Here is a 25,942-nt window from a genome sequence, read left to right as displayed (position 1 = left end):
GAATTACTGTAAATACAGAGATCGGTATTGCGTACTCGCCTTATTCGTACTTTAACAATTACACTCTTTCCGTTCGATCGATTTTTACAGAAAATAATAATTATAATTTCACTCGTTGTTGAAGCAAGGTCCACTTACGCTATCGTCGAAAGTTAATCGTTATTCGTTAATATTTAAAACGAAAGAATAATCGATGATCAAAGTCGAACGATATTTTGTTAAATTTCGAATACCTTTAGTGTGGATAATAGATCCAAGACTCGATCCAGGTCTATGGATAATATTTTTTAACATTTAGAATCACTATGGAAGCCGTCAACGATGATGAAAAAATATTCTTAACGAATCGACGTACTTTTACACATCTTTAAGAATTTTAATATTTCCGCAAAATTCGTTGTATTTGCTCGATGTGACGTTGGTACGAGTAAATCGGTGGGATCGTCTGTAACGTATTTTCTTCTTTCTCGAGGGTATTTCTGGCACTCGATGATTACATTCGTCGATATGTTTGAGTTTCGGACGCCGCGGGGGTTAAAATCAACAGGGAAAGTTACATCGATAAGTTTTACTCGCGATACATGTCATATTTTTTCAAGAACGTGGTAAGTGTGCAAATATTTATGGACGGTAGTGGATTCTACTTCGAGCGTAAAAAGTGGTACGTTCGTTTATTGTCCTTTCGTGAAACAGATTGTTTTATCAATATTGGGTCGCAGTGTGTAAAGTTTCCACTTCGTTCGTTCAAAACGACGATATTTCATCTTGATAGTAATAATTTGTGTTCGAGTTAGAGAACCATGGGCTTTCAATTTTACTTGAAGTTTTACTTTCTATAAATTATAATTCTTAAACCTGTCGCTTCTTTGATTCGTTCTTTGATTCAGTGCATTCGTAAAATCAGTGAGAATTTGCAATGTTCCTCGCACAATCCTCGATTACAAATTAGTAGAAAATACCTACATAATTGAAATATAAAATATTTCACGGAAGGTAATTCGACACTTTGCAATATTTATACTCGGAGAGAAGGGACGCGGACCGAATTGTTCAATCGAGATTGGATATCCGTAGTCCTTCTCTCCGAATCTAACGTTTCGAAATGTTTGTAATTTGGTGTAAAGGGGATAGAGGATGTTTGTATCGTTGTTAATTCTTCGTAGACGACAAGCAAGTCCAGTGCCCACCTTAAAAAGGTGTCGGTTTTCAGGTCTATGGTAATTCTGTAATTTTTCACTGGAAATACCGTACGCTTCCAAATCATCGAGCACTTTCTTTCGACACTTCGCGTGAATTGAAATCGCGCACTCGGATATCCACCGGTACTAATTACAATAATGGAACGCATTGTTCCGTACAACATTCATCCGTTGAAAATGTTTTCTGGCCTGGAGCCTGGTGACCGTCGGAAGCGTGTCACGTTCAATCGTCCGCTTTTTTTCCCTCGGGAAACGGTATTCAAAGGGAGAACAATTGTTGTAATTTATCGGACACGGACGAAATTCATGGGAAATCGCGCGAACAACGGAGTTTTCGCCCCCGTGCAATTATTAGGTTGTCCCGAAAATAACTACGTATTTTCGGCACTAACTATGAACGTGAATAACTTTTCAAAACACCTCTCTTTTATCGAAACACCAATCGTTACGTTCGGTACACTATTTCCGGAGAATAACACGTTTAAAATGGGGGGACATTGCCCACTTTCTATCTTCGATAGAAAACTACCAATGATGAGAAAGAAAGAGAGAGAACAACTTTTATGTTTCCTATTTATTTTTACGAGAACATAATCGCCGGATCGGTGAGGTCAACATTTTTCGATGAAAATACGCACGAACGCGACTTTATTTGTATTACTTTTGTTCGAAAATGTTCCGAACAACGTGTAATTAAAAATACATAGTCCCAACAAGGTAGTGTTTAGACTTTCTTTTTTTTTTTTTTTTTGAAAAAATTTATTGTCAATAATGTAAGTTGAATATGTGGTACAAACATTTATTGTAACAACAATATCAGTACCTTAAATGTTACGTTTATAAAAATGAAGTTAATATCGATATTTTGTCGATGAAAAATTAGCAGATGACAAACATCACTGATATCGAGCACATTTCTAGAAAGTTGCTAATAAAATAAGCGGTATTAAAAATAAGTTTCAATTTACCACCGAATTAACAAAATATAATATTAAATATTTCCACGAGCCACGCATAACGTAAATGATCAATTTAAAAATATTCTCAGGAACACGGTATTATTTCGGTAAATTATCGAAAGCAATATCGCGCGCGACTCTGTCCATTGTTCCAAACGCGGCAATAAGTGTGCAGTGTCGTTGCAAAGTCTCGTACGCGGAACACGTGTAATGTGAGACTCGGCCGTTGTTGCTCCGTCTCTCTCGTTCTCGTTGAACGTTGCGCCCACGGCCTCGACGTGAAAGGTCGATTCCTGGAAGGAGAGCTGCTCGGGCTTACCCCGGATATGCGATACGTCTCGATTTCGTTCGATTATCCGAAGATTAGCGTTGCGTCTAAAATACGCGGTTATTATCCGTACGGTGTACGCCTTCGTGGGGTTTTCCTGGCGTTTTCCCGGCGTTTTCCAGACGAGAGGGAGACACTGGGCCGTTATTAATTCCGACGACACTGTTACGTCACGCATCGATTCCGTACACGGAAAGTCTCTTGGGCGAGACGATGATAACCCGGGGAAGTGGATAATGCGGAGATTGAGTTCAACTTGACTTACGTCCGCCAGAACTATTTGAAAACTACTTCGAACTGTCAGATTAACCGAAAGTATATGACGGTGGGGGATTTTACCGCGAGGAACCGGTGCATTATTCATGGAGTAAGCATTACGAATCTTTCCTGAGAATAATGCAAAGACGTCCGCGCAGCTCTTTCCATGCCGCTACCAGATTAACGGGAAACTTATTGCGCCGGGCGAAAATGAACATTTTGGCGCGAGAATGTCCCTTTCGCGCGACCTTTTCGTGTTTTGTCGCCGCTATTTCAATGCAAATCCCCTGGAAAAGCATTTGCGAGATTACTTTATGCAAAGCAATGTTCTTTCTATCGCAGAAAAATAAACGATCGGTCCCCCGGTCCGGTGGTAGGCGTCATCGATTAAACGAAAATCGTCACGCGTGGGAGGATCTACATTGTACAAATTGCGTAATCTATTGCGCGTTTTAAAGGTGTGCTACGAAAATAACAGCGAAACCAACCATTTGTGTCGATCGCTGTAATCCGAATGCGACGACGTTCGAATTAGGTAACGTTTTAAAGCTAATCTTGGACGTAATTTCGGAAAACTATTCAACTCGTAATTCTTTGTATTGCGAGCAAAGTTCGTCGAATATCGAATCGTGAAAAATTGGCACGTTAAACGTACCATTTATTCGTAACGTTTCTCTCGTAGCGTTTCTCTATCGAGGTTAAAGTTTGTTAAATTCTTCATCGTTGCTCGCGTTAAATATTCAAGTAATTTGTCTTTATTTTCTAATAAAGGATTCTTTTCTGTTCGAAAATCCAATCGTTCGATCATCTAAAATATTCATTCATCCGAGTATCGTGTTCCTCAATTTCCTCGGATTATCGAGGTCCCGCGTTTTCGTTAAATTTTCGTTAAGGACGATTACGAAAATTTTCGGTACACTATTAATCGTGTCTGTTATTACGTCGCAGACTTTATACTGTTACGAATATTCGTTCATATTCCAATTAGCGAACACTCTGTATGATAATTCTCGTTTCGAAGTGACAAAATCGGGGCCGTCTGTTCACTCGAATTCGAGGTAAGTAATGAATATTGTCTCCGAAATGTTGCGTCGATGTGTCGTGTTGTTAATGCAAAATGAAACATTTACAAATCGATTCGCGAGGTTTTTCCGATGAAAATAAGTGTCCAAACACGATCTCGTTCGGAATATTTTTCATTGTACCGTATTCGCCATTGAAAAAGTTTCAATTACGTATAACGAACGTACAATTACGCGTATCGTTTAATTAATTACCCGATACTTACAAAATATAAAAATCGTGAGAACGAACAATGTACCGCATCGTAGCGTCTCTCGCCAAGGGCGCTTCGACACGAACGAGAGAAAGAAAAATGTTAAAAATTAATAAACCGAATACAGATATCGTATCGGAACGTAGCTTCCCGTATAAACGGATCGAGTGGAAACGGATAAATTATTAATAATTTAGTTTCGAGTTTCTTTCTCGCTAATTTCGAAACAGGGAGAATAAATTTTCGAAAAGTGTCGGTGTCCGGTGAATTCGAGAATAATTTCTACAACAGGATTATTACGTAACGAAATATTATTATATCTCACTCGATACGTCTTACTTTAAGCTTGCTAACTCGGGTTTCATTTATTCTCACTTTGTAACGCGAGTTACAAGGGGGAGCCTAAATTGGAAGTTACCCCGCCGACAACCAACTACGGGAAAAATATTTTGTTATCTCCTTTTACACCGAGTCTCGTATCTAATTTCACCACTCCTTATCTCGACGAACACACATAGGTAATTTTATCGAGGCTCGTGATTTCGTAGTGTCTATCCCGCACGGATTTCCATATTATCCAGGAATTCGGTATTTCGATCCGGTCTAGGTAAATTAATGGAAATTGACCACCCGGGTACGCCGGGTCGCTCGCAATGCGTAAACATAAACAATGGGATGATTCCATTATTCGAAACCGGGTTGAAAATTGTCACTTGAAAGCGGGGAATTACAGTGTTCCTTCTTTTTCCCGTATTTTTTCGTTTCTCGTTCGTTCCCCGCGGTTCGTATCGAATCGCGCAGTCGGTGTCCACGCTGACGGCATTGACCCCTTTCGGGTGTTCATAAACCGTTAACGATCGTGTATCTGACGATAATTACGCGCCACTGTGAAACGTCATAAATTTCCGGGTGAAATTTGCCATTTGCGCCTGACCTTATCTCGCCGTGCTCTCGTATGTTCGTTCACCTCCATCCCTCTGTACGCACACCCTCTTCTTCGTTCCCCCATATCGTGGCTTCCATTTACGTACACACGGACACACATACCACGATGTTTAAACCACGCGGTAAGCCTCGAGGGTAATTAGACTGCACCGTGAATGAGACAGTACGGAAAATTGAGGTATCGAACAATACGATGATCACGCCCGGACTTGTCAGTATGTCCGTCTATTTGCCTGTTCATCCGTCTGCTTTCTCCGTGCAATTTCTCTATTATCACTCGGGCGGCTTGTATCTAGCTATCCCGAAGACAGCCTTGTTCGAGCGTCGAAACATCGCACCTAATACATCTGCATTTTCCACGAATCGATACGGAACCCGTCGTTCGACGATGTTGAGAGAATAAGGTGTGCATCCAGTTGAATATCGTTAAGTTATTAAGTCGCCGGCGCGTACAGTTTACCACGTCGCGCGCAACAACAGATGCAACCGAGTCGATGATTTCTAAGTACCATCGAGAGTTTCGGTTCGAAGGGACATGTGTCTACGCCTATGTGGTCAGTTGCCGAGGGAGTATCGGAGAACTCGAAAAGACGATCCACTTCCTTTAACGCTGGAACTACCGACAGATTTCGGAATATAAAAGTATATCTCGTGTGTATGTTACAAAAAAAAGAAAAAAGAAAACGATCGACGAGGAAAAAGAGGAATTTATGAAATCGATCGCATACGTAGAATAGAAAAGTCCATGGTAAATTTCATTGTAAAAGCAGACGGAACCAGTCATTTCGACTGGTTGGTAAATCTAACGTTAACAGCGTTAAAATTTGGGTATAGGGTTTTCGGTCTGGTCAAACTTTGTTAGCTTTTATTTTATTCTACCGGCTTGAACAATGCCAAGTATATTACGTAAAACAATTTCTTTGTTACACACGCGTGGAAGTACAGGTACGCGATGCTGTTGTTAAAATTTTTAGCGGGAAAACCTTCGTCCGATGGAAAATCTAATAAATTTTTGATTATCGTTAACGAATGAAATTCGACGCTTCGCGACTCGATGGACCGCTTCGCGCCGAAGAAACGTAATAGCGGGGATGATTCGCGCTCTCGAAAGCGGCGCAAAACTTGTGTCTCGAAAGCGGGAATATTCGAAGATTCCGATACAGAGGGAAGCACGATGTTTTGAATTATATCGGAGCTTGCCAACGTTACTGTCCGCCGCCTGGAGACTTACACGTCATCGATGTACGCGTATGCGAGAGTTGGGAACGAGCGAACGAAAGGCGAAAGTGAACGATGGAGTAAAATGTAGTACGGGCATTACTCGAAGGAAAATATGTCTAGGGTGGGCCGACGGTATCGTTTCATCCATTAAGGCTGTATACAAGCACTTACGTATAGCCCCGGGACAATATTGTGTTTTCTTGCAGTGCTGTGTACCCCATGCGGGTAATCACGACGACTCTGGTATTTCTCTCTTACCCTTACTAGTAGCCGTTAAAGCGGTGGAGAAGTTGGCGATCACGAGCTTCGATCGGAACGACATCGAGAATATACGGGTGGAAACTTGCGGTTTGCCTTGTTCTGGGAATACAGTTTCCTGTTTATCAGGATGACAGGGTTGTCGGGCACTTTCCCAGTAACCCGTCTCTGGTGGTTCAGCTTCGCTACACGGTCGACAATTATTGCGATCTTTCTCGATAAACTTAATCTCGCGCTCTACAAGTTCGGCGTACGTCCTCCTTTTCCAATCGAGACTTTCGTTGCTGTCTCGTAGTTCGCTAGCGAGCACGAAGAGTTTTAATTTCGAATTTTCTTTTCGAGCTTCCATCGAACGAACCAGTGGAACTTTTAACGAATCTTTAGTCGAGCAATTGACGCGTCACGGTATCTTATACGCGGTGGAACGTACGAGATCGCGTAAGGTATCGTTATCCTTCTCGTGAGATCGATACGACTCGATCGTTTGACAGCAGTGAGCATTGGAAGCGACTATTTTCTAATTGTACTATTTTGTAATTTTCGCGATGAAAATTTAGCGTCGCGTACTTCGCGCAGGTATCTGTTGCGTAGATCGTCAAAGTATTCCGCGTTGCTTATTCTTTTGTCCGTGTAAATTAGTCTTCGTACGCGGAACATAATTAGGAGGTAGAGAGCGATGTCGTACTTTCGTACGACGTCTTTCACTATTCGTACCCACGGTTTTGTGCAAAACGCTTCATAGGAGTAAGAGTTCGAGTCGTAAACTTTGCTTCAACTCTTTGCCTGAATGGTTCCGAGTAGCAGATTCAAAGAAAACGTTCCGAGTGTCCAAAGTGCTTTAAACGATCCTTTCGCGAAGCGTGTATTTACTCTTTTTGCAAAAATACATCGTTAAATTATTATTTTTTTCATCCGCGTTACCAAACCTTCCTAGAACTGTACGCTACGAATTTACCGAAACCTATTAATACTTTGACCGGTTGTACACATCTATGGACGGTTTAACGAGCCTACGAAGTATGTGTAAACATACTTCTCGATCTTCCTCCTCGCGCATTGCTCTCCGACGCCCGTATCGTCGGTGCTTCTGGTACACGTTCTTTCATTCTATCGGGACGACCGTACAGTGTCAGCTACTTAAACGCTACACCATTCTTCTTCCAATCTCCGTTATTCGGGCTTCTTTCTACTCTCGGTATCCCTATCCTGTCCACTTATTACGTCCGTCCCAACTGCTATTTTCAAGAATTTACGTTAGGATCGAGGAATTCACGAGTATGTACATTTCTCGATGTGAATATTCATGTTTAGGGTCATTCTGTGGTTATGTCATCACTGGTTCCTGGATTACTCTCCCCATTAGTTACAAGACCACATTAAACCACATTAGTTACAGAGCACATAACTCAGTGAGCTCGCTAAATCCTTCCATAACCCTTCTTTACCGATAGATCATATTTTACCGACAGAGGAGTACCCACGAACGCAGCCCTGGACTGATAAAATCGTGGAACACAGCGAACCGTGCATTCATCGTCAGCCCCGAAAGTACTAAAAATTAGGTCGAATGAAAATCGAACTCGCGGCATAACGTTTTCCAGTCACATCGGTCCGTAGACAAAATTCACTTCGATCGCGCAAGTCCGACGTTATATTCGCGCCACGTACGAGCGGAAGAAACTGTAGGTCGTCGTGCAAATTTTCGAGAAAACGGTGTTCCTCGAAGAATCCACGGGGCTCGGCAGTGGGTCGCAACCCGTGCTTCGAACAAGACTGCTCTATAACCTTGCGCGATTCCGTCTTACGTCCAGTGTGTGCCATTTAGGTGTTGTCGTCGAGTTAAAATTCCTTGGAAAATGAACAGAGTCGAAAATTTCTTTTCATCGAGATGTATCGATCGTATCCCATTATCGATGTTGGACGATACCCTATTGTACGATTTCGTTAAAAATACCAAATATAATTCGCGTTATCGATCGTTAAAAGCACCCCCTTCGCTCCAATTGCTCCGTGTATTTTATCGAACAGGACTCGTTCTTTCCTAAACGTTGGCCTCCAAGATAAGAAACTTATTCTCGTCCGCGAATGTAATTTTCGCAATGGCGCGTCACTTTTTTCCCGCGTTCGTGTACATCGTTTCAGCGAATAAAACGATGAAGAAATCGCGAGAAATTCGCGTACCTCGTGGCCCGATTATCGCGAGCGATCGCAAGAATGGCGGGACGATCGTCGCGATATATGAACGGTGTCGTCTGTAATTTAACGATAATCGGATGGACAAATCAGGAACGGGGAAACTATCGATTTCTATTAACGAGGGATTTCGGGACACTCGCAATCCTCTTACACACGACGTATTACAAATTCTCTGTTCGAACGTAGATACACGACGCCTCGTTTACCAGTTGATGCTCCGATTTCGCGTAAGTATTTCGAGAGCAGTCGAGCATACCGCGATTCACGCGTTTCCGGTTAACGGGCAGAGCGTTGCCGGAGAAGTGTACGTCATGCGGAATGCATTGGATCGAACTGTACAGATCGTGGGACCGTATGCACCGGCTTTAATGCCCGCTGCGATACAGAGAGAGAGCTCGAGGAGTAGCCAGAATACACGCGCGTGTCTCGACGCGCACACCTGGGATTTCTACGTGCTCGCAATACGGAAGCCCGTAACGTTAGGGCAGTTCTTAAAGGACGTAATACTTTCGGATAGTGAATCTTTGAATTCGTAGGAACTACCGTGGCGTGTTTGGCTCTGGTTCGAACGAGAGAAACCGATATATAGGGGCAACTTTCCTGGAAAACGCTCGATTCGTGCCGCGTTACATCGAAACCGTGAGCAACTTTACGATACGGCCAATTCGTACCGTGTTGCGTCGAAGAAAACCAACGATCGTTTTTCAAATATTTTTAACCATTTAACGAACGTGGAAACATTGAAACGATATACGATAAACGTTAAAGTAACGTATAACGGAAATTTAAATAATATAAATGAAAATTCGACGCTTTAACGCCCGGTACGAAACGATCGATGTAAATTTCAATTATCGATCACTGTGCATCGAGCACAAAGACTTGGAAATTTGAAACAGAGATGAAATTTAATTTTCATCGCCATCGCCTTCTTCCAACGGGTCGAAAGTCTTGGTCGTTCGACACTTTCGCGACAAGTATCTACTTCGAATTACTCGGTGTACCTATTTTTAGTTTATTCCTTATCGTCGCAACGTGACTCGCCATTATCGGCGCAGCTATTTGCTATTCCTTTCTAACGTATAGACTAACGCTTCCACTATCCGCGGCCACTACTGCTAGATACTTCTCCCTCCAATTTCACTCGTTGCTAAGTGACCATCCCTTCCACTTGTCAACGCGATGTAACGAGCGCGGCTCTCGTGCAATAATCGAGGTTCCATCGTGTAGCGTACAACGTGGAAACTTGTTTCGTTCCTAATTTGCAATCGCACGGATAATCAATTGCGCTAAAAGGACGATACAGGATAATTCTCTCGCCAGTGGACTCAAAGACACCGCTCGAACACCTCAGAGACAATCTCGCGAGTCTCCTTTTTAATTCACAAACGTTACAAGTACAACGATCTCCGTTGCAACAGTCGTCGATCGGTCGATGTACAGGGTTCGAAAGACTCGCTTCATCGACGCATAAAGTTTTCAAAAGAGGCCAGGATCGAACTCGTACTACGTATTATCGAGGCCGAGTGGTATAAATCTATGTAGATTTTTATTGTTTCCTACCGCAGTTATACCAAACGTTCGAGAATTCTTGCGAAAGATGGACACACAAGATGCGTATCGTATAATCTAGAAAATCTATACACGTTAATTGCAATGTATACTGTACGATTAAATATCTAATAAACGATAGTAGATCCACAGGTGAACATTTTTTTACCAATGCGATGGTAACGGTACAAGTTCGGTTCTGTCCTTGTTGAACACTCTGTACGCAAACACGGATCATTGGCAGCGTGTTCAGGCGGCAGTCTTTGAGTCAATTGACGAGAGACTCGCACCCGTAGAAGCTCTCTGGTTCGATATCGACACCTCTCGCTCGACAGGGTAAATGGCTATTTATGCGCGGTTTATTTCACAGAGCCGTGTTCGACTCGGTTCTGAGAAGTCCGCGTTTACACGGTCGCATTCAGTAGGACTCGCGTGAACTTCCGTGCGCACACGTCCCGGCGCGACGGGTGTACGGGCACACGAATAGACGGGCGCGTGACCGTGGTAGCTGTGTCATCAGACGCGTGCCGCAGCGATGCATCACGGAATGACGGGAATCGCGGCGAAACGCTTCAGCCCGCTCACAAATCACATCGTACGCCTCCTGTTACAGCGACCGCTCGCGCGTACATGCACCGCCCCTCTTTACCTGGCCGCTGGCTCTGACGCCTCCGGTCGCGTCGTTTCGAGAAAAATCACGCGGTAATGCTGTTGCCGCTCGAATCCCGTGCCCTCGCTGGAAATAATACTCATCCTGGTCAGCGAGCGCTTCGATCGTCGATTTTCCCGCACCTTGTGCTCGGTTCTTGGATTCGTCGACGGTGCTTTTTCCCTAGGTGTGCACGATCCTGAGAGTCTGATTTTTTTCTTTATTTTTATTCGATTTTTCCCGTTCCTGACTTATTTCCGTAACGAATAAACGTGATCTCTCGCGCCTCGCTCGTGCATCTTCCCGCACCATTTGCACGGTTGTTGGATTCGTCGATAGTGTTCTTTTCTTAGGTGTGTACGATTCCGGGAGATTCATTCTTTTCTATTTTTATTTTATTTTACCCGTTCCTGACTTATTTTCGTAATGCCCGCTCTCGAGTGACAATTTTTACCCCGGAATCGAGTAACGGAATTATCTCCGCCGCTGTTTGTGTTTATCTAGCGCGACCGTGAGATAAAAATTCAACGTACAACATTGCGAACATGCGGAACGTTTGGAATATTTTATCGCGAACCATGTTTCGGGGGTTGCACGCCCGGTAAACTTTGAGACGGTTCCTCCTCGGACGTGTTTATATTTTATATTAATTATCGAGTGTGTATACCGATTACGCTCGTAAATGGTTTATAATTGCATTTCACCGTGTAAGTAACGTTCATTTGGAGGTTATTTCGATGTTGCTTTTGTTGCTTTTAACGCGGATGGTTCCGTTTCGAGGGTTTCGAAGAAGATTGCAAACGGTTGAACAAAAATGTTTGGGAATAATTAATGAGTCAGTGTCGGTACAACGTAATCGGTTGAAACTGTTGTATTTAGGAATACGAATAGCGAGGATTATTTTTAATTCACTTTTGATATTACGGGAATCTGCGAGTCTTCGATCAACGTCGCGTTTGGATTCGTTTTCATTGGGAAAACTTTGCGAATCTATTGGCGATATTTTGACGAAGATACGACGAGAAATGCAAAAAATGTCAAGTTTAAAATTTCGTTGAAATTCATTCTGCCGCACGATAACGATCGCTACCGCCCGCGGTCGTCGTCCGCGTGTATCCACGGGGTTGCTCGCGCTGCATAAACATAAACAGTGGACGGTGATGATTCCGTTACTTGAATCCGATGTAAAAATTATCACAATAAAGCGAGAATTACCGTACTACGCAACGAGGCTTGGATTAAAATGCGGTAGAGACGATAAACCGTTTATCGATCGAACAAATACGAAGGAACGGTTTTGTTAAAAAAATATACAAATATGTTAACGTCGTTTTGTAAATGAACGAAACGCGAGGCATTCGAAACAAATTTAAATTGCGGCAAGTAAAAGAGAAGCAACAGGTGTGGAGAAAAGCTAACGAACCATCGAAGAAACAATATACGATGACAACTGTAGTGTTCGATCGAGAAATTTTATGGTACGTGGATGTTTTTCACGAGAAGACATTGGTACTGTAACGTTAATAGACGGAACAATGAATTCAGCGAAGCGCATCGATGCAAAAGAGGAAAAATTTACAAGAGACAACATTGAAAATGGATCTCGACAAGGAATTTATATCCCAACTAGAGAACGATCCAAAACGTACAGTCGAGAAAAGTAAAATGTTTTTAAAGATTCTAATGTAAAGTAACTCGAACGACTGTTACGAAGAATAGATACGAATCCAATAGCGAATTCGTAAAGCCCACTGCGTTCCAACTATTGGACAAGAGATATAGAAAACGGAATTATCTCATAGTTTGCATTCAACAATTGAAAACGTCAGGGAAGATTACATCGAACTGATAAACATTATATCACGACGTTTGAAAGCAGTAATTTCAACGACAGGCACACTATCGCTAAATATTAATCACAAATGAATTATTTATAATCTGTTCTTTATAACACGACCATTCAATTTTGTCCTGTTTTAATTGACCGCTCGGTTCATTAGATACAATTTACATATACGGTAATGTTACTATTAATTCCAATGAGAATTGACATTATGAAACGAAACTAACGTTTATTAATTCCGTAATTACAGAGAAAATGTACATTGTATTATACGTTAAGGATTTTACCGTAAAGTTGGTAAACGATATTAAATTCTCTTTTTACGAATACATAATACAAGAAATAATGTTGAAATCTAGGACGCAGGAAGTCTTGTTAACACAGTTTAATTATAAGTTTCGATTGTATAAACCTGTTGAAACATTATTATGCAAGAATTTAGCATTTTCAAAAAGAACGAAATGTCTGATATAATTCCGTTTTCTTAGAATTATCAATCCGGTTTCGTTAATTTAAATAACTCCAATCTATTTTGACATGGTTTTAGTCGAGACATTTGTATTATTCTATCAGGAGTTGGCGGGTATGTACATACTAAATCTGAATCTTTTACCGAGACCGAAATCTGAACCCCGATGATTATTAAATCGCGGAAGTACTTATTTAATTTATCTTGCAACAACGGACACGTCGACAGTTTTCGGAAGACCGACAATTGAAATACTGGAAATAGAGAAAAGCTTTTCAAGAATGTCTCGAATGACGGAAACGATATTTCAAACAGTAAAACGGGGCAGTTGGACGTTCAAAATCAGTTTAATCCTTCCACCGCGAATGAAACATTTTTCGTTTAAATATTATTTTTCTGTTCCAATACATTCTATATTTGCAAGTAGATGAGAACTTTTACCGAACTAAGATGTTTTTAAAATAACATTTTCAATATACTGTAATGGAACATTTGGAACATTGTACGTCACGTATACGTAAAGTGACCGAGTAATATCCGAAACTTGATAAGATATAAAAGAAACTATTTAGACCCATATCAGGACACATTGTAACATCTATCTACTGTTGGTTTACAGACGAAAGAAGCAAAAATATCCAAAGATTAGTGGGCGGTGCGGTAAATTTAGAAAATAAAAGTACGAAGGTGCTAAAATTAATAGTGCCGGAGATATTTAGCTACCGAAATATTAGACTTGTCATACGGCGTGTTGCGTGACTATTTTAGGAATTGTTGACGTTGGTGTGCTATTAATGTTGCTTTAGAAGCCGAGTATCTCGGAAGACATTAGGTTTAGGGTGGAAGTAACTCGATACTTTTACTCTCAAAATGTATTACTTAGTTGCATTCTATCGTAAAAAATTTAAATTCATCTTCAAGCCTCCTCAATGATTTCATCCGTGAACGAACAGTGTCCATTGCAATATACACAAATTAAAAATATACAGTAAGTGTATTTAATACCGAGGTATTAAAATATATCGAGTGGTCACACTTAAGGAGAGATACCACTCTGAGACGTCAAAAAATGGGTAAATTTTGCGAATTTTTTTTCTAAGTAGTTACTAAACGAAAAATGTAGTCTTTTTCGGACAATATAAACATAACTTTTAGCTTAATTTTACAATTTTGCGAAAGTAAAAATCCCTCCTGGTGAAACATTGTTTGTTGGTTACCACAGTTGCCAAGAACAGGGAGATTTGAAATAAAAAGATGTTGTCGATTCATAAACTAGAGACTATTGTCTAAAATGTAGCGTACAATTTTTCGAAATGTTAATAATTGTAGAAATGGTCGAAGTTTGAAGAAAAAAACAATCATTTATATCCAAAAAAAAAAAACGATTTTAAACGTTTACAAAAAATTAAATAATTAACATATCAAAAAGATCGTACGCCACATTGTAGAATACTCTATGGAAAATATCTCCATAAAATTTGAAATAAATCGGATACGTAGTTCCGGTGATTTCCCGTCGACCGTATCGAAAAAAAAACAAGTTTCGAGAAATGGGTAAAGCAAGTTTACCCATGTAGTATGTATCGCTGCAACTTCGCCGAGTGTTTGAATTTCGAAATATCTTTTCGACGTAACGGTCTACACACTTTAAACTTCAAGAAAATAAGAAAAAAATTGAATTTTTTTGACTCGTCGGAATGGTATCCTCCCTTAAAGTTTGTCGCGAAACAAGAGGGATCTGTGATGTAGCATCCTGCGAGCGCAGGTTACGATCGGAGGGTCGAGTGGTTCCGATGTCAGTGAAAATCCTTCGCGATTAAAATTGTCTCGTATAGCACCGGTTCGAAGATAACTCCGTTTCGTCGAAACCGCGCGTTTTGAAGTTGGACAGGAACCGCGGTAACTTTATCAACGTACACGACGCGTCAGGCAAACGTATGGTTATCCCGCGTCAAGTCGAATGATATTTTCCTCATTCTCGCCGGGAAGCGGAACGTACAGCCGGCGGTGCGCGATAAACTTATTTCGTTCTTTGTTTGCTTCTTTCCGCGTGGCCTTCGTGATTTCTCGAGCGAACACGGACGAGCGTGCTGGGACTACCGAGTCACCTGGCGATACACGAAGATCGTTTTTCGCGCGATGCCGCGCCCTGACTTTCAATGTTCCCTTCGTTCTGCTTCCTATCTCGCAGCCTCGAAGAAATACAGCACGACACCACGCCGAGCCGACCCGCTCGGCTCGAAGCGAGCGTAAATTACTTTCGACGATGAGTTATTGCGTTCGCCGAATAATCGCGAATTAATCGTACGACGACTTCGCACGATGATGCACTGCGAATAAATAGAACCTTTGGCGATTCGAAACAAATATTGTACCTAGTTTCGTACCTTAATTTCGTATTTAATAAGTCGAACGTAGATCGGAGCATATCAACTCGCGCGTTTAATCGTCGTTTAAATTTCGCGCCAGTTTTTATTTCGCTCGGAGGACACCGTCTTATGATTTTACTGTAAACTGAATATTACCGCGTGGTCTTTATCGAAAGCTTTAATATTCCAAAGTGTATTCGCTACTCTACCTCCATTGTTACTTCCATCGTTGAATTCGAGAACGAATTGTCGCGTTCTGTCGATTTTGCTTTTATCTAGAATATCAAAGCATTGTCGTGAATTAATTTTTACATTAATGAATTCACTTAATAATATGTATTTTACGCTTATACATTTTGTTTGGAATTGTTACTTGCTAAAATATTAATGACTCCGATTGTATTGAATATTATGAAACCATTGGGCATTGCGTTAAGCTTTTTCGTTCAACTTCAACAGCAGATGAGGTAATTAGCTGTACAATTAATTCATTGATCATTTGCATCCTTTATATTAAAGCTTCCGCTGACAGAATCTCTCATTTTCACATGTTTCAAAATGCTTTCAGCTTTGTACGATTGTTGACCGCGAATTTATTCGTAAAGAAAATTTGTAAATACGATCCCTGTTTTTGATCCACTGTATTTACGTGAATTTTTCTTTTTTTTGTTGCAGGTAAGAACTTTCAAAGTATCCGCGGTACGTTTTAATTCGATACACGATCCAAAGAAAACGGAGATTGATTCTCCGCGCAGGTGAACAAGATAACCCAGGTCAGATATATTTACGTACTGCCCTAAATAATTAATGGATTTCGAGTATTCGAGAATCAGCGAAATATCAGGCTCAAACGACATGTATTTGAAAATATTTTCTCGAAGAAGAAAATAACTTTTGTCTATATCGTTCCATCGCACCGTTCGATGTTTATGTCAAATAATCGATCGTGTCCCTAGCGTCGAACGTAATTTTTACATAATTATATTACGTACTTTGTTTCGGATGGATCGCGACATATAGGCCAATACGAAACACAATACAAAGAGTTGAAAGTCACTTTCGAAGATAAAAGTAAGAAGCTCGTTTGGTTTTGAATTAATATTTTCGACAAAGGAACTCAGCTGTGTAACTAGCTTTATTCACTTCGTACAAAACGATTCATTCTTAAACGACACAAATATAACGCTACGGTATTAAAAAGTGCAAAAAGTGTTTCGAGTCCTTTTTGGATCGCCGCATCGTCTCTCTACTTTGGTACACACCAGCTTCGATAGTACCGGACGACACTCGATAACTGCATAGGTAATTCTACGTCTCGACGCCCAGTTTGGTCCCCACCGCGCTTAGGCTCCTCACTCGGGAATCGCTTCTAAATCGTCGAGCTGTAGAAGATTCGCTGTTCGGTCCGATTCGTTGACCGTAATTCGGCAAAAGTAAATAGACCGACTCGAGACACTCGATAACTGCTTCGATGATTCTACGGCTCGACATACGTCCAGTTTCATCCCCACTACGGTCAGGCTCCTCTCCGAGGTATCACTTCTGAGTCGTCGAGCTGTAGAAAATTCGGTGTTCGGTCCGAATGGTTGATCGTCGTTCGCTAAATGTAAACGCACCGTCTCGAGACACGCGAGGCTAGGAGGTTCGGGGCAGTGGTCGAAGCAGAGTTTTCTCGGTTTCTTCGTCCGTTTTGCTCGAGGGGCAAGGCGAACTGGCGAGGCGTGGGAAGCGTAGGTGGTCTCGGGCAACGTCTGCCTCTCGATTTCTGCGGACGATAACGGGCCGTTGACTCCGCTCCACGTGCACGGGAGCAGAAAGGGCAACCGAGGTGCCGGCCGGGTGAGAATTCGGCGCCTAATTTGGGAAGGTTCGTTTTAAGGGTCTCGCTCGAAGGGACGGCCCCGGCTCACCAATAGAACGAGATAACACGAATCGTGAGCGCTTGCTCGTTCCTCTTCCCACGACCTTCTTAAAAATCGCGAAGTCATTATCTTGGCCGGTAGAGGGGCTTTTGTACCTGGGGCAGCCTCGGTTTTTCTCGAGTTTCGGTGAACATCCGAGGAAACTGTTGACTCGGAACCTGGTAAATTTGCCAGCTGCTTCCGTTCGAGTCAATATTTGGACGAAAAATATGAGCAAGAAAATGCTCTAACGTTGCCTGTAACTTTTTACCTCGACCGTTGACGACGGAGAATTAAACCGAGATATCGGTTCGTTTGTTTTCGCTTGTAAAACTTCGACTTGTGTTACGTCATCGTTGGGTTCGCCGTCTTTTTGCGACTTCTCGATATCTTTCGGATCGGTTTTAGCAATTTTTGTTTCCCGTCAGGACGCTTGGAAGTTCGACTACGGTGGTCCCAAACCAAGTACACCGTGACACAGTAGGTATGGTACGAGGAGACATTTTCATCGTTACGTTTTACACATTTGTGGCATACGAGAATATGAAAATGACACGTGACACGTGACACGTGACACGTACCTGTACAGAATGGATGCACTTGTGCGAAATGAAATATTAATATTATATCAATTTGCTAAATATTAATTTACGTACGTTTTGTATATTTCTTTCTTTTCGTATCAACGTACTCTATAAATGCACGGTATTCGCAATATAATCGCAACGATTGGAACACATTTCTGAAGGTGATATTATTTTGAAAGCACCCCGTAGACGATTCCAGTATCGCTCCAGGACGCGATATCTCCGAAAATACAAAAATAGTTCCATCCGCGAGGTATCGTAGGCAGAAGGAAAGGACAGTCCTTGAAGAAACTGCGAGTCGTACGGTGTCGGACGTTTCGGTCGAGCTTCGTTAAGGCCGATACTGAACAAAACCTACTCGATACCGTCCACATTCGAGTATTTATCGGTACCATCGTATTCACCTCGACACGAAAACTGATCTTTCTTTGTCCCTGTAATACTTTTCGAACGTCGATAATTCAACGCGTTGGTATCAACGTGATTTTGTCGCGAAATTTTCAAGACAATGTCTTCCTTTGTACTCCGGAGGAATTCGTTAATCGATCCAACGGTTCGTCAACGACGACGAATCGTCCGGTTATTAGCGCGCCGTTTTAATCGTTTTAAAATAAAAATAACGATTCTTCTGTAGTGCCGCTCCAAACAAACGGTTCGTTAACAGCTATTTACCTGGTTACTCGTTTGTTTTTCATTCTTATCCGTAGCTACGTCCCTTCTTTATTTAATTAGGCTCCGATTAGCCGCGCAGCTTTGTGCAAATACTTCTTCAGGAGAGCGCTGAAAACGCTCATTAAGAAGCGGCTATCGAGTTACCGTTCTGGTAACGAGCCTCGATTGTTTACGATCTTGAAGCATTTCGTCGTCCGCTGTGCAACGATAACCCGGATGCCATCATCGGTAAACGCTGGTCCAGACGACGATAGATGCCAATAATCGGAAAACCTTGGACTTTCTCATTTTTTCCGGCCGTATTGTTTTATTCGCGTTAATAGGGACAGATCGATCGTCGAACGATGGAACCAATGCCGTATGGATAATACGAATACCGTGCGATGAAGTTTCACTTTACATTGAACTGTTTCGAGACCTACGCTAAAGTATCGTATCAATTGCAGCGGCACGTACGTACGTGGTATCAATTTTTGATACCGATACTTTTGCCATAAATACCGATGAATTCCAGTACCGTAGAAACTTGGGTAGGCATCGATCCTAAATGTGCGAAATATAAGAACGAAAGACCAATCGGTACGAAATATAAAACTAGGTAATACAATTGTGTGTACGATACGCGTAAAATATAATTACAGTAATCGGTATGGAAGAAGTTAGATTGTACAATTACACTCGTTCCCGATTACGCGAAGCAATCTTTTTTCCTCAGCTGGACGAAATGGAATCGTCCCCGCCACTCTTTGGTTTTTCAGCAAATTTGAATTATATTCACCGATAGAGATTAAACTTTTTACATTTTTCGTTTGTTCTTCGCGGGGATATTATCAACGGATTATCGAGATTTTTCCGGTGGAATCGAACCTAAACGCGACCTTATTTTGATTACTTTTAATTACACGCGATCAAAATTTTTTTCAAAAACGATAATTCGTACGATATACGTATAATTAAAAGTAGTCGGAGTGACGTCGTGTTTGGACTCCTTTTCACCGGGAAAATCTTACGAATCCATTGGTAATATTCTCGCATTCTCGCGAAGTTGTACCAGAAAATGTAACAATTTTTATTCTACAAAGTTTTTGCGTCTATCTCGCTCTCGGTGAATACCGTTTCTTTTCCACGTTCGACGACACACGAGAGGCTCGTCCATTCGTGAAATAAATTCACTACCTTCCCGGGATACACGAAATCGAACAAACTCGATTCTATTCGAAATTATATCTGTTTTCTCGTATCGCTTGTATCGTAACCGCATACCGTAGATCGGAGATCTCTCGACGTACGAATTAAATATCGTCAGCGTCCAGGAGTTTTGTTCCAAACTCCTTTAGTCGTTACAAACGAGTTCCGTGTACTCTGGAAATACGAAGCTGCGGTCTAGTTTCACACGATACGGAAAATACAACGTTGCTAATCGTTTTGGGAAAAACGTCTGCCCCTCGAAGTCCATATTTTCCAAAGTTCGTCGCAACGTTCGCGATAACGTTTGAATTATGCATTTAAAAACCATCGGGTCTCTTCTCGGACGCGTATCATTTTTGGAGGAGCACGTTTTCATACATTACTCAGCGAACTGAATTGCAATTTCGCTACCCGGTGGCCCGGAAAAGAGAAGTATAACCACCCAGTTTCTAAGCGAGTCCCGGCTACCGTTGATAAAGTATTATGTTTCGCCAAAAGGGGGGAATAAAACGCGAACGTCGGATATAAATGGTGCGCGAACGGGCGAATTGAGTCGAAATAAGAGATTAAAAATGTAAAATGAATTTTTCCCCGGGAATTAGCAGCCCGGCAGAGCTTGAATTTGCTGTCCAGATTAAATGGGCACCCTCGTTTAATTCAAAATCTTGGCCAGCGTCTGATTAAATTGCCAGTCATTCACTCCGCTTGATTATTTACTCTTCTTAACTGAGATTAGTCGCTGTCTTATTACTATCCACTTTACCACGTCCTCCCACCATTTCCTTCGTTCAACTTCCTCCCGTGTTCTCCACTTTCTCGTACTGTCGTCGGTTTCTTCGGCTTACGAGTTGCGAATTGTCGTTGCAGCGTAAGAACGGGGGAAACTTTCGCGGAAGTATCGCGTTCGCGAGTGCAAATGAGTCTGTTTTCTCGGTATGAATATCGCTACGAACGCGAAACGAAGTTAATCACCGACCGTTTATCCCTTACTCCGCGTTTTTCGCGAATCGTGCGATCCGTTGTTGGTTCGATTCACACCCCTGTGCGCGCGATCAAAGTGTTCAATGTCGAACAACCGAGATCGTTAGAATTTATTCCATTATTTATTTTACTTTATTTTATTTCACGCATTCGCTTTCATTTGGATTATTTCGCTAACTGGATATTCAGCGATTACTCTTATCTCATTGTTCGTTTTATTTTATTTCGTACATTCGCGGGGTCGTGTTAAAAGTTACAAGAAATTGTAACACACCGAATACCGTTTCGAACAATCCGAGCGAAAAATTACCACGATATGGCTCCGTTCTAAACTCGTTTGTCTCGTTCGGTTTTTTTTCTTCGTAAAATGTTCCATTGGCAATTCGTTTCGTCCGCGAGAATCGCTGCACGATATTTTCTAAATCGTTGCAGCGCGGTGATTGTCGGTGCGACGGGAGTATCGCGTGAAATAACTTTATGCATTATTGTACTTAATAATATAGTTCGATACAACGGCACACGTGTTTCGTTGGGGTAACGACAGGCAACCTAGTTTGCGACACACGCGGCCCGCGTGTACACGGTTTCGCTGTAGTACGCGCATGCGTGGAACGTATTCGGGAATACCATTGGAATCGTGTCCCCGGTACGAGGGGGAATATTGCGAATTTCTGCGCAAAAATTTCAAATAAACGTCGCGGGGAGCATTTTTATAGTCGGGCACAAGTGGGTCGAGTGCTCGAAAAGTTTAACCGGATACGAAATGAAACGTAAATCGCTAAATACCGTTCGTGGATCGATCGGTCGGTAATGAAATATAGAAGCCTTCCGTTTTAGTCGCGAAATGGGATTACAAGTTGGAAAGTCGCGTAACGAGGGGATGTGCGCGACGAAGTGATATCCGTGACCGCGGATTCCGGAGAACTTGCTCTCTCTCTCTCTCTCTCTCTCTCTCTCTCTCTCTCTCTCTCTCTCTCTCTCTCTCTCTCTCTCTCTCTCTCTCTCTCTCTCTTTCCCTCTCTTTTTGTCTCGAACGTGGCGGATCGCGTGCCCGTAACCGTGTCGTGAAAACTCGGCTCGCAAACTCTCGCGGTCGCGCGGGTCGAGCTTTATAGGTTCCGAAGGAGGGTCGAGAGATCGAGACGCGATACAAAAGTCGGTCGAGCGTGGCGCGCTTTATTCTTCCCTGCCGCGAGGCAGCCGTTATACGGCAGATATTAACTTTGCTTTCTCGGCGCGCAATTTTACGTTGATAAAGCGCAGGAGAGGCAGGGAGCTGGCGAAGGGGGTTGGGAAAACGCGAGGTCGCACGCACGCCAAGGGACCACCTCGCGTTCCTACGACAGTGGCAACGCTTCTCGCGTGAAACAGCACCACGGCCGAGTCTTGGACCGAAAACGACAAACTTTCGAACGAGGAGATTCTCCGGACGAGTCGTGCAACTTTCTCGATGGCCGAAGCTTCCGATCGTTTCTTCGAGGGGTTACGCCACCTTTGCGACGACAAAGAATCGAGAAATTTTCCTTTTCGCGATACGAAAGTGGAAATGCCTCCGAACGATACGGAAACTTGCATCTGGCGTACAAAAATCGTTAATTTTAAGTTTGGTCGTTCTTGTACGGGGAATTCGTCAAAATGCACTCTGTGCGTCTCGTCTTCTCAACTCTGCCACTACCGGAGTTCAGAGTTCCCTGCTGGAGTTATTTCTGACTCCGATGGTTCGCTAACGGTGAGAATACTTGTCACCTGAAATAACTTTATGCATTATCGTACTTAATAATACAGTTCGACGGAATGGCACGAGTGTGCGTCTAGTAAAGAAGTCACGTTCGCGCGAGTTCTTCGTTTCTATATTTTTCGTTGCGCGAAGTATGTACCGTCGGTATGTACGTTAGCGTTCTCGAGACGAATAGTTGGGAACGTATCGTGCGTCTTCGTTGTTTCCGGTTGTTTTCAATTGGCAGAACGAAGAAAAACATACGCGAGAAATCACGACGATCGAAAAAACGAGCGATAATTTATCGCGTTTAGATTGGATAAAATTCATTTTTTTCTATCCTTTGTTTCTTTCTCTCGCTCGGTTGGATCGAAGAACGATTTTGTCGCTGTACGACACTGGTTGGAACGCAGCCTGAAGCTCGATGCAGACTCGTATCGTCTTCGAAAGAGATATCTCTCTTGTCCTTTGTCCCTTTCGATCGGATTTGTCGCCGTACGACGCTAGTCGCAACGCAGCCTTCCGATTCTCGAATCGCTACGATACCATCGGACAACTCCATTCGTCTCTATTCGAATTGAATATTTCGTCGAAAGAAATCGATAGCCGCGACCATTACCGGAAACTCGTTTCGGCGGTGATTTCGAGCGATCGGTATCGCGGTGTTTCCACAGTGATTCGAAAAATATTGCGTCCGTCCAATTACTCGAACGCAACGCGCAAAACGCGCGGGAAGAGCGATCGGTTCGATTCGACGCGGCGATCGGTCCGCACCGCGCCGCGCCGCGTCAAAGTGATTTTTCCCGCGGATGAGTCAGGGGATCTTTACTCGTAGTGCCGGGAATCGATTCGCGAAGTGGGACGAGCACGCGCGCAGATTTAATACGCAATAACGAATCTGCTGTCGGACGGAGGCAGGAAGAATCGGTTGACAAATTTTGCGACGGCCAGCCGCCCTCCCATGAAATCGAACGCCTCTATCCCCGGCCGCTGTAAATTCGCGTTTGATGTCACTCCGCGTCACTTCGCATGATTAATGTCCCGTGGCCCCGCTCAGGGAGGCGACGACACTGACTTCTCTCGTCCAGAGGTTCCGTCCACGAATCGCCGCCGTTCTCCGTCGCTCGGCCGCTTTCCCCTCCGCGAATTTTAATCACCACTGAGCGGACACACAAGAGAGCCAGAAAGAGGACGACCGGATTTCACGGCGACTGATGCGCGCCGCTTTATTTCGTTAACGTTTCAATCGATCATCGCGCACCCCCGGGATTTCGCTTCCTGCTCGATTCGTTCTTCCATTTCTCTCTCTTTCTCTCTCTCTCTCTCTCTCTCTCTCTCTCTCTCTCTCTCTCTCTCTCTCTCTCTCTCTCTCTCTCTCTTTGTAGGTACGCGTTCAACAAATCGCCCCGTTGCACCGATGACGTAATCCTTGCGATTTTTGCGCCGCGCGAAAGTGAAAATGTTTCAGCCCAACGAGTCGCGCCTCGTTTCGCGTAGATCGTCCGTTTTCTTTGTCGCGGAGTTTGTTCTCCGGCACCGTTTTGTATTACGCGGTAACGTGTAATTCGATAGAAGAAGGTACAAACACGGAGAACCTCCCGCGCGTTGACTTTCGCGATAGTTTCTTTTATACATGGTGTCCGTTGACACGTTCAAAGTAGGGGAGTGCGGGGTTTAGTAGCAACGCTTTGATTTTGGAACACGATTACGCCAAAACTATTGCATTTGGAATAAAAATTCTTGTACAAACGTGTCACCTAATTACTAGGTCGTTCGATAAGTTTTTTCGTAAGTTTGAATAATTAAGAGAGAAAGTCACTTTTACCTCGATCGATTAGTCCTAAAAATGATTGTCCGTATCGAACAGTACCCGAACCAGATTAGCAGTTTCTTTTTCGCTTGGAAGTCGACGAAAACCGATTTCCAACGACACGTTGCAATTTTAAATTTTGCATCGAGTACCGAAACTCGAATTACGTACCGAGATTATTTTCGAAGCTTGTCCCATCGATAACAAGGCATCCTTTATCGACGCTTTATCGACGTCCTTCGTCGCGTAAAAAGACATTATCGCGTCGACACGGTACCGCGACATTTCGTACGTTGAGCCTCAGGGAATGAACATTTTTTTCCGTCCGTTGTTCGACGATAACAGTTGGCACGTACGAAACGTTTGTCCGAAATGAATATTACAATTCTTAGCTATTTTTTCGCTTCGATGGTACTCGAGGGAATTAGAAAGCGATCAGTGGCGTTAGGTAACGAACGATCGGACAACAAAACGCAGCGATGCACGTATCCGTGGTATCTCGAGTGTATCTTTACTCGTTTGCAATGGTTCCTAGTCGACCACCGAGTCGTGTATACATAGATGCTACCACAGGCCGAGCCAGACACTCTATTGTTTTTTACACGGACGCTGTGACATAACGCCAGATGCATAATCTCGTCGCGCAAACAGTAGGGTGGACCGAGGCGAATCGAATCGCTTTCCGTTAGATGGAAAAAAAATAATATTCGAACATCGAGAAGCTTGTTTCTTGTTACAACTTCGTAACCGATACATCGATTTTGAAGAATAAAAACAAACTGGGAAATCTTTTCCCTGTGAACGTGAAACAAAGGATAAGAAATGTTCTCAAAATTTGCAGCGAATTGGAAAAGCCAAAGATCTCTCAAAATAACGGAAATTTTCCTAACGAATGTTTGGTGTCGACTCAAGGGAATATAATTCAACGACAATGAGGTCAACTGACTACTTGGCGCATAGATCGCAAGTATATTGACCTTCGCAGACATTTCACCGTACCCAATCTTCCAAAGCTTGGACGAGCAAATTCGCCGCAACGAATACAATACCACTTAACGTTGCGTAATTAACGATCATATTCGTAATCGCGATAAATAAAAAGAGACCCGACTCGTTCCAAACGCTTTTTCGATTAGATCAGCCCCGTGAACAAAGATTTCAAAGTGAGTAGCGTACGTAAACGTAATTTTACGACGCGAGGGTCTAAAATACAACGAACACTGAACCAACAATAATAAACACGTTTCAATGGTAAATCTTTTTGGCGTTAAGTACGAAATTACAGGTGAAGTATCTTAGATCGTAAAATTCCAATAATTGGAACCAAAAATTCTAAAATTCCCGCGTCTCGAGTTTCACCGATACTCCGCATACCCGAACAACGACACGGAACAATTAACTATTGCGGTAGCTGGGGGGTGAGAGGGACGAGTTAATACGGAGAATCGAGAAATGCTCGTTTCCATCGCGATACAACGAACACGGAGCGAATTTTGATTTCGGAGCGATTCATCCCGGTGTACACGATCGGAAACACGAAGCGCGATTCACGTCTCCTTTCTCGG

The 25,942-nt window shown here is 42.8% G+C and overlaps 1 protein-coding gene across 17 annotated transcripts in view; it reads left to right on the top strand.

Annotated features, from left to right (window-relative positions):
• The window catches only part of LOC143153680 (protein muscleblind), a 648,624-nt gene that overhangs the window by 290,760 nt on the left and 331,922 nt on the right, over positions 1-25,942 (top strand). The window contains exon 4 of one of the 17 annotated variants that reach the window (XM_076325117.1): positions 16,197-16,334. The exons of the other annotated variants lie outside the window; for them this stretch is intronic. Coding sequence (XP_076181232.1) covers positions 16,197-16,280 — 84 coding nt within the window. The 3' untranslated portion in view covers positions 16,281-16,334. Of the gene's footprint in view, positions 1-16,196; positions 16,335-25,942 lie in introns of those variants that run through there. 17 annotated transcript variants of the gene reach the window in all.

This window comes from Ptiloglossa arizonensis, chromosome 13 (assembly GCF_051014685.1).
Source record: "Ptiloglossa arizonensis isolate GNS036 chromosome 13, iyPtiAriz1_principal, whole genome shotgun sequence".
In the NCBI taxonomy this organism is placed as follows: domain Eukaryota; kingdom Metazoa; phylum Arthropoda; class Insecta; order Hymenoptera; family Colletidae; genus Ptiloglossa; species Ptiloglossa arizonensis.
This window is presented reverse-complemented; position numbering and strand designations above follow the sequence as displayed.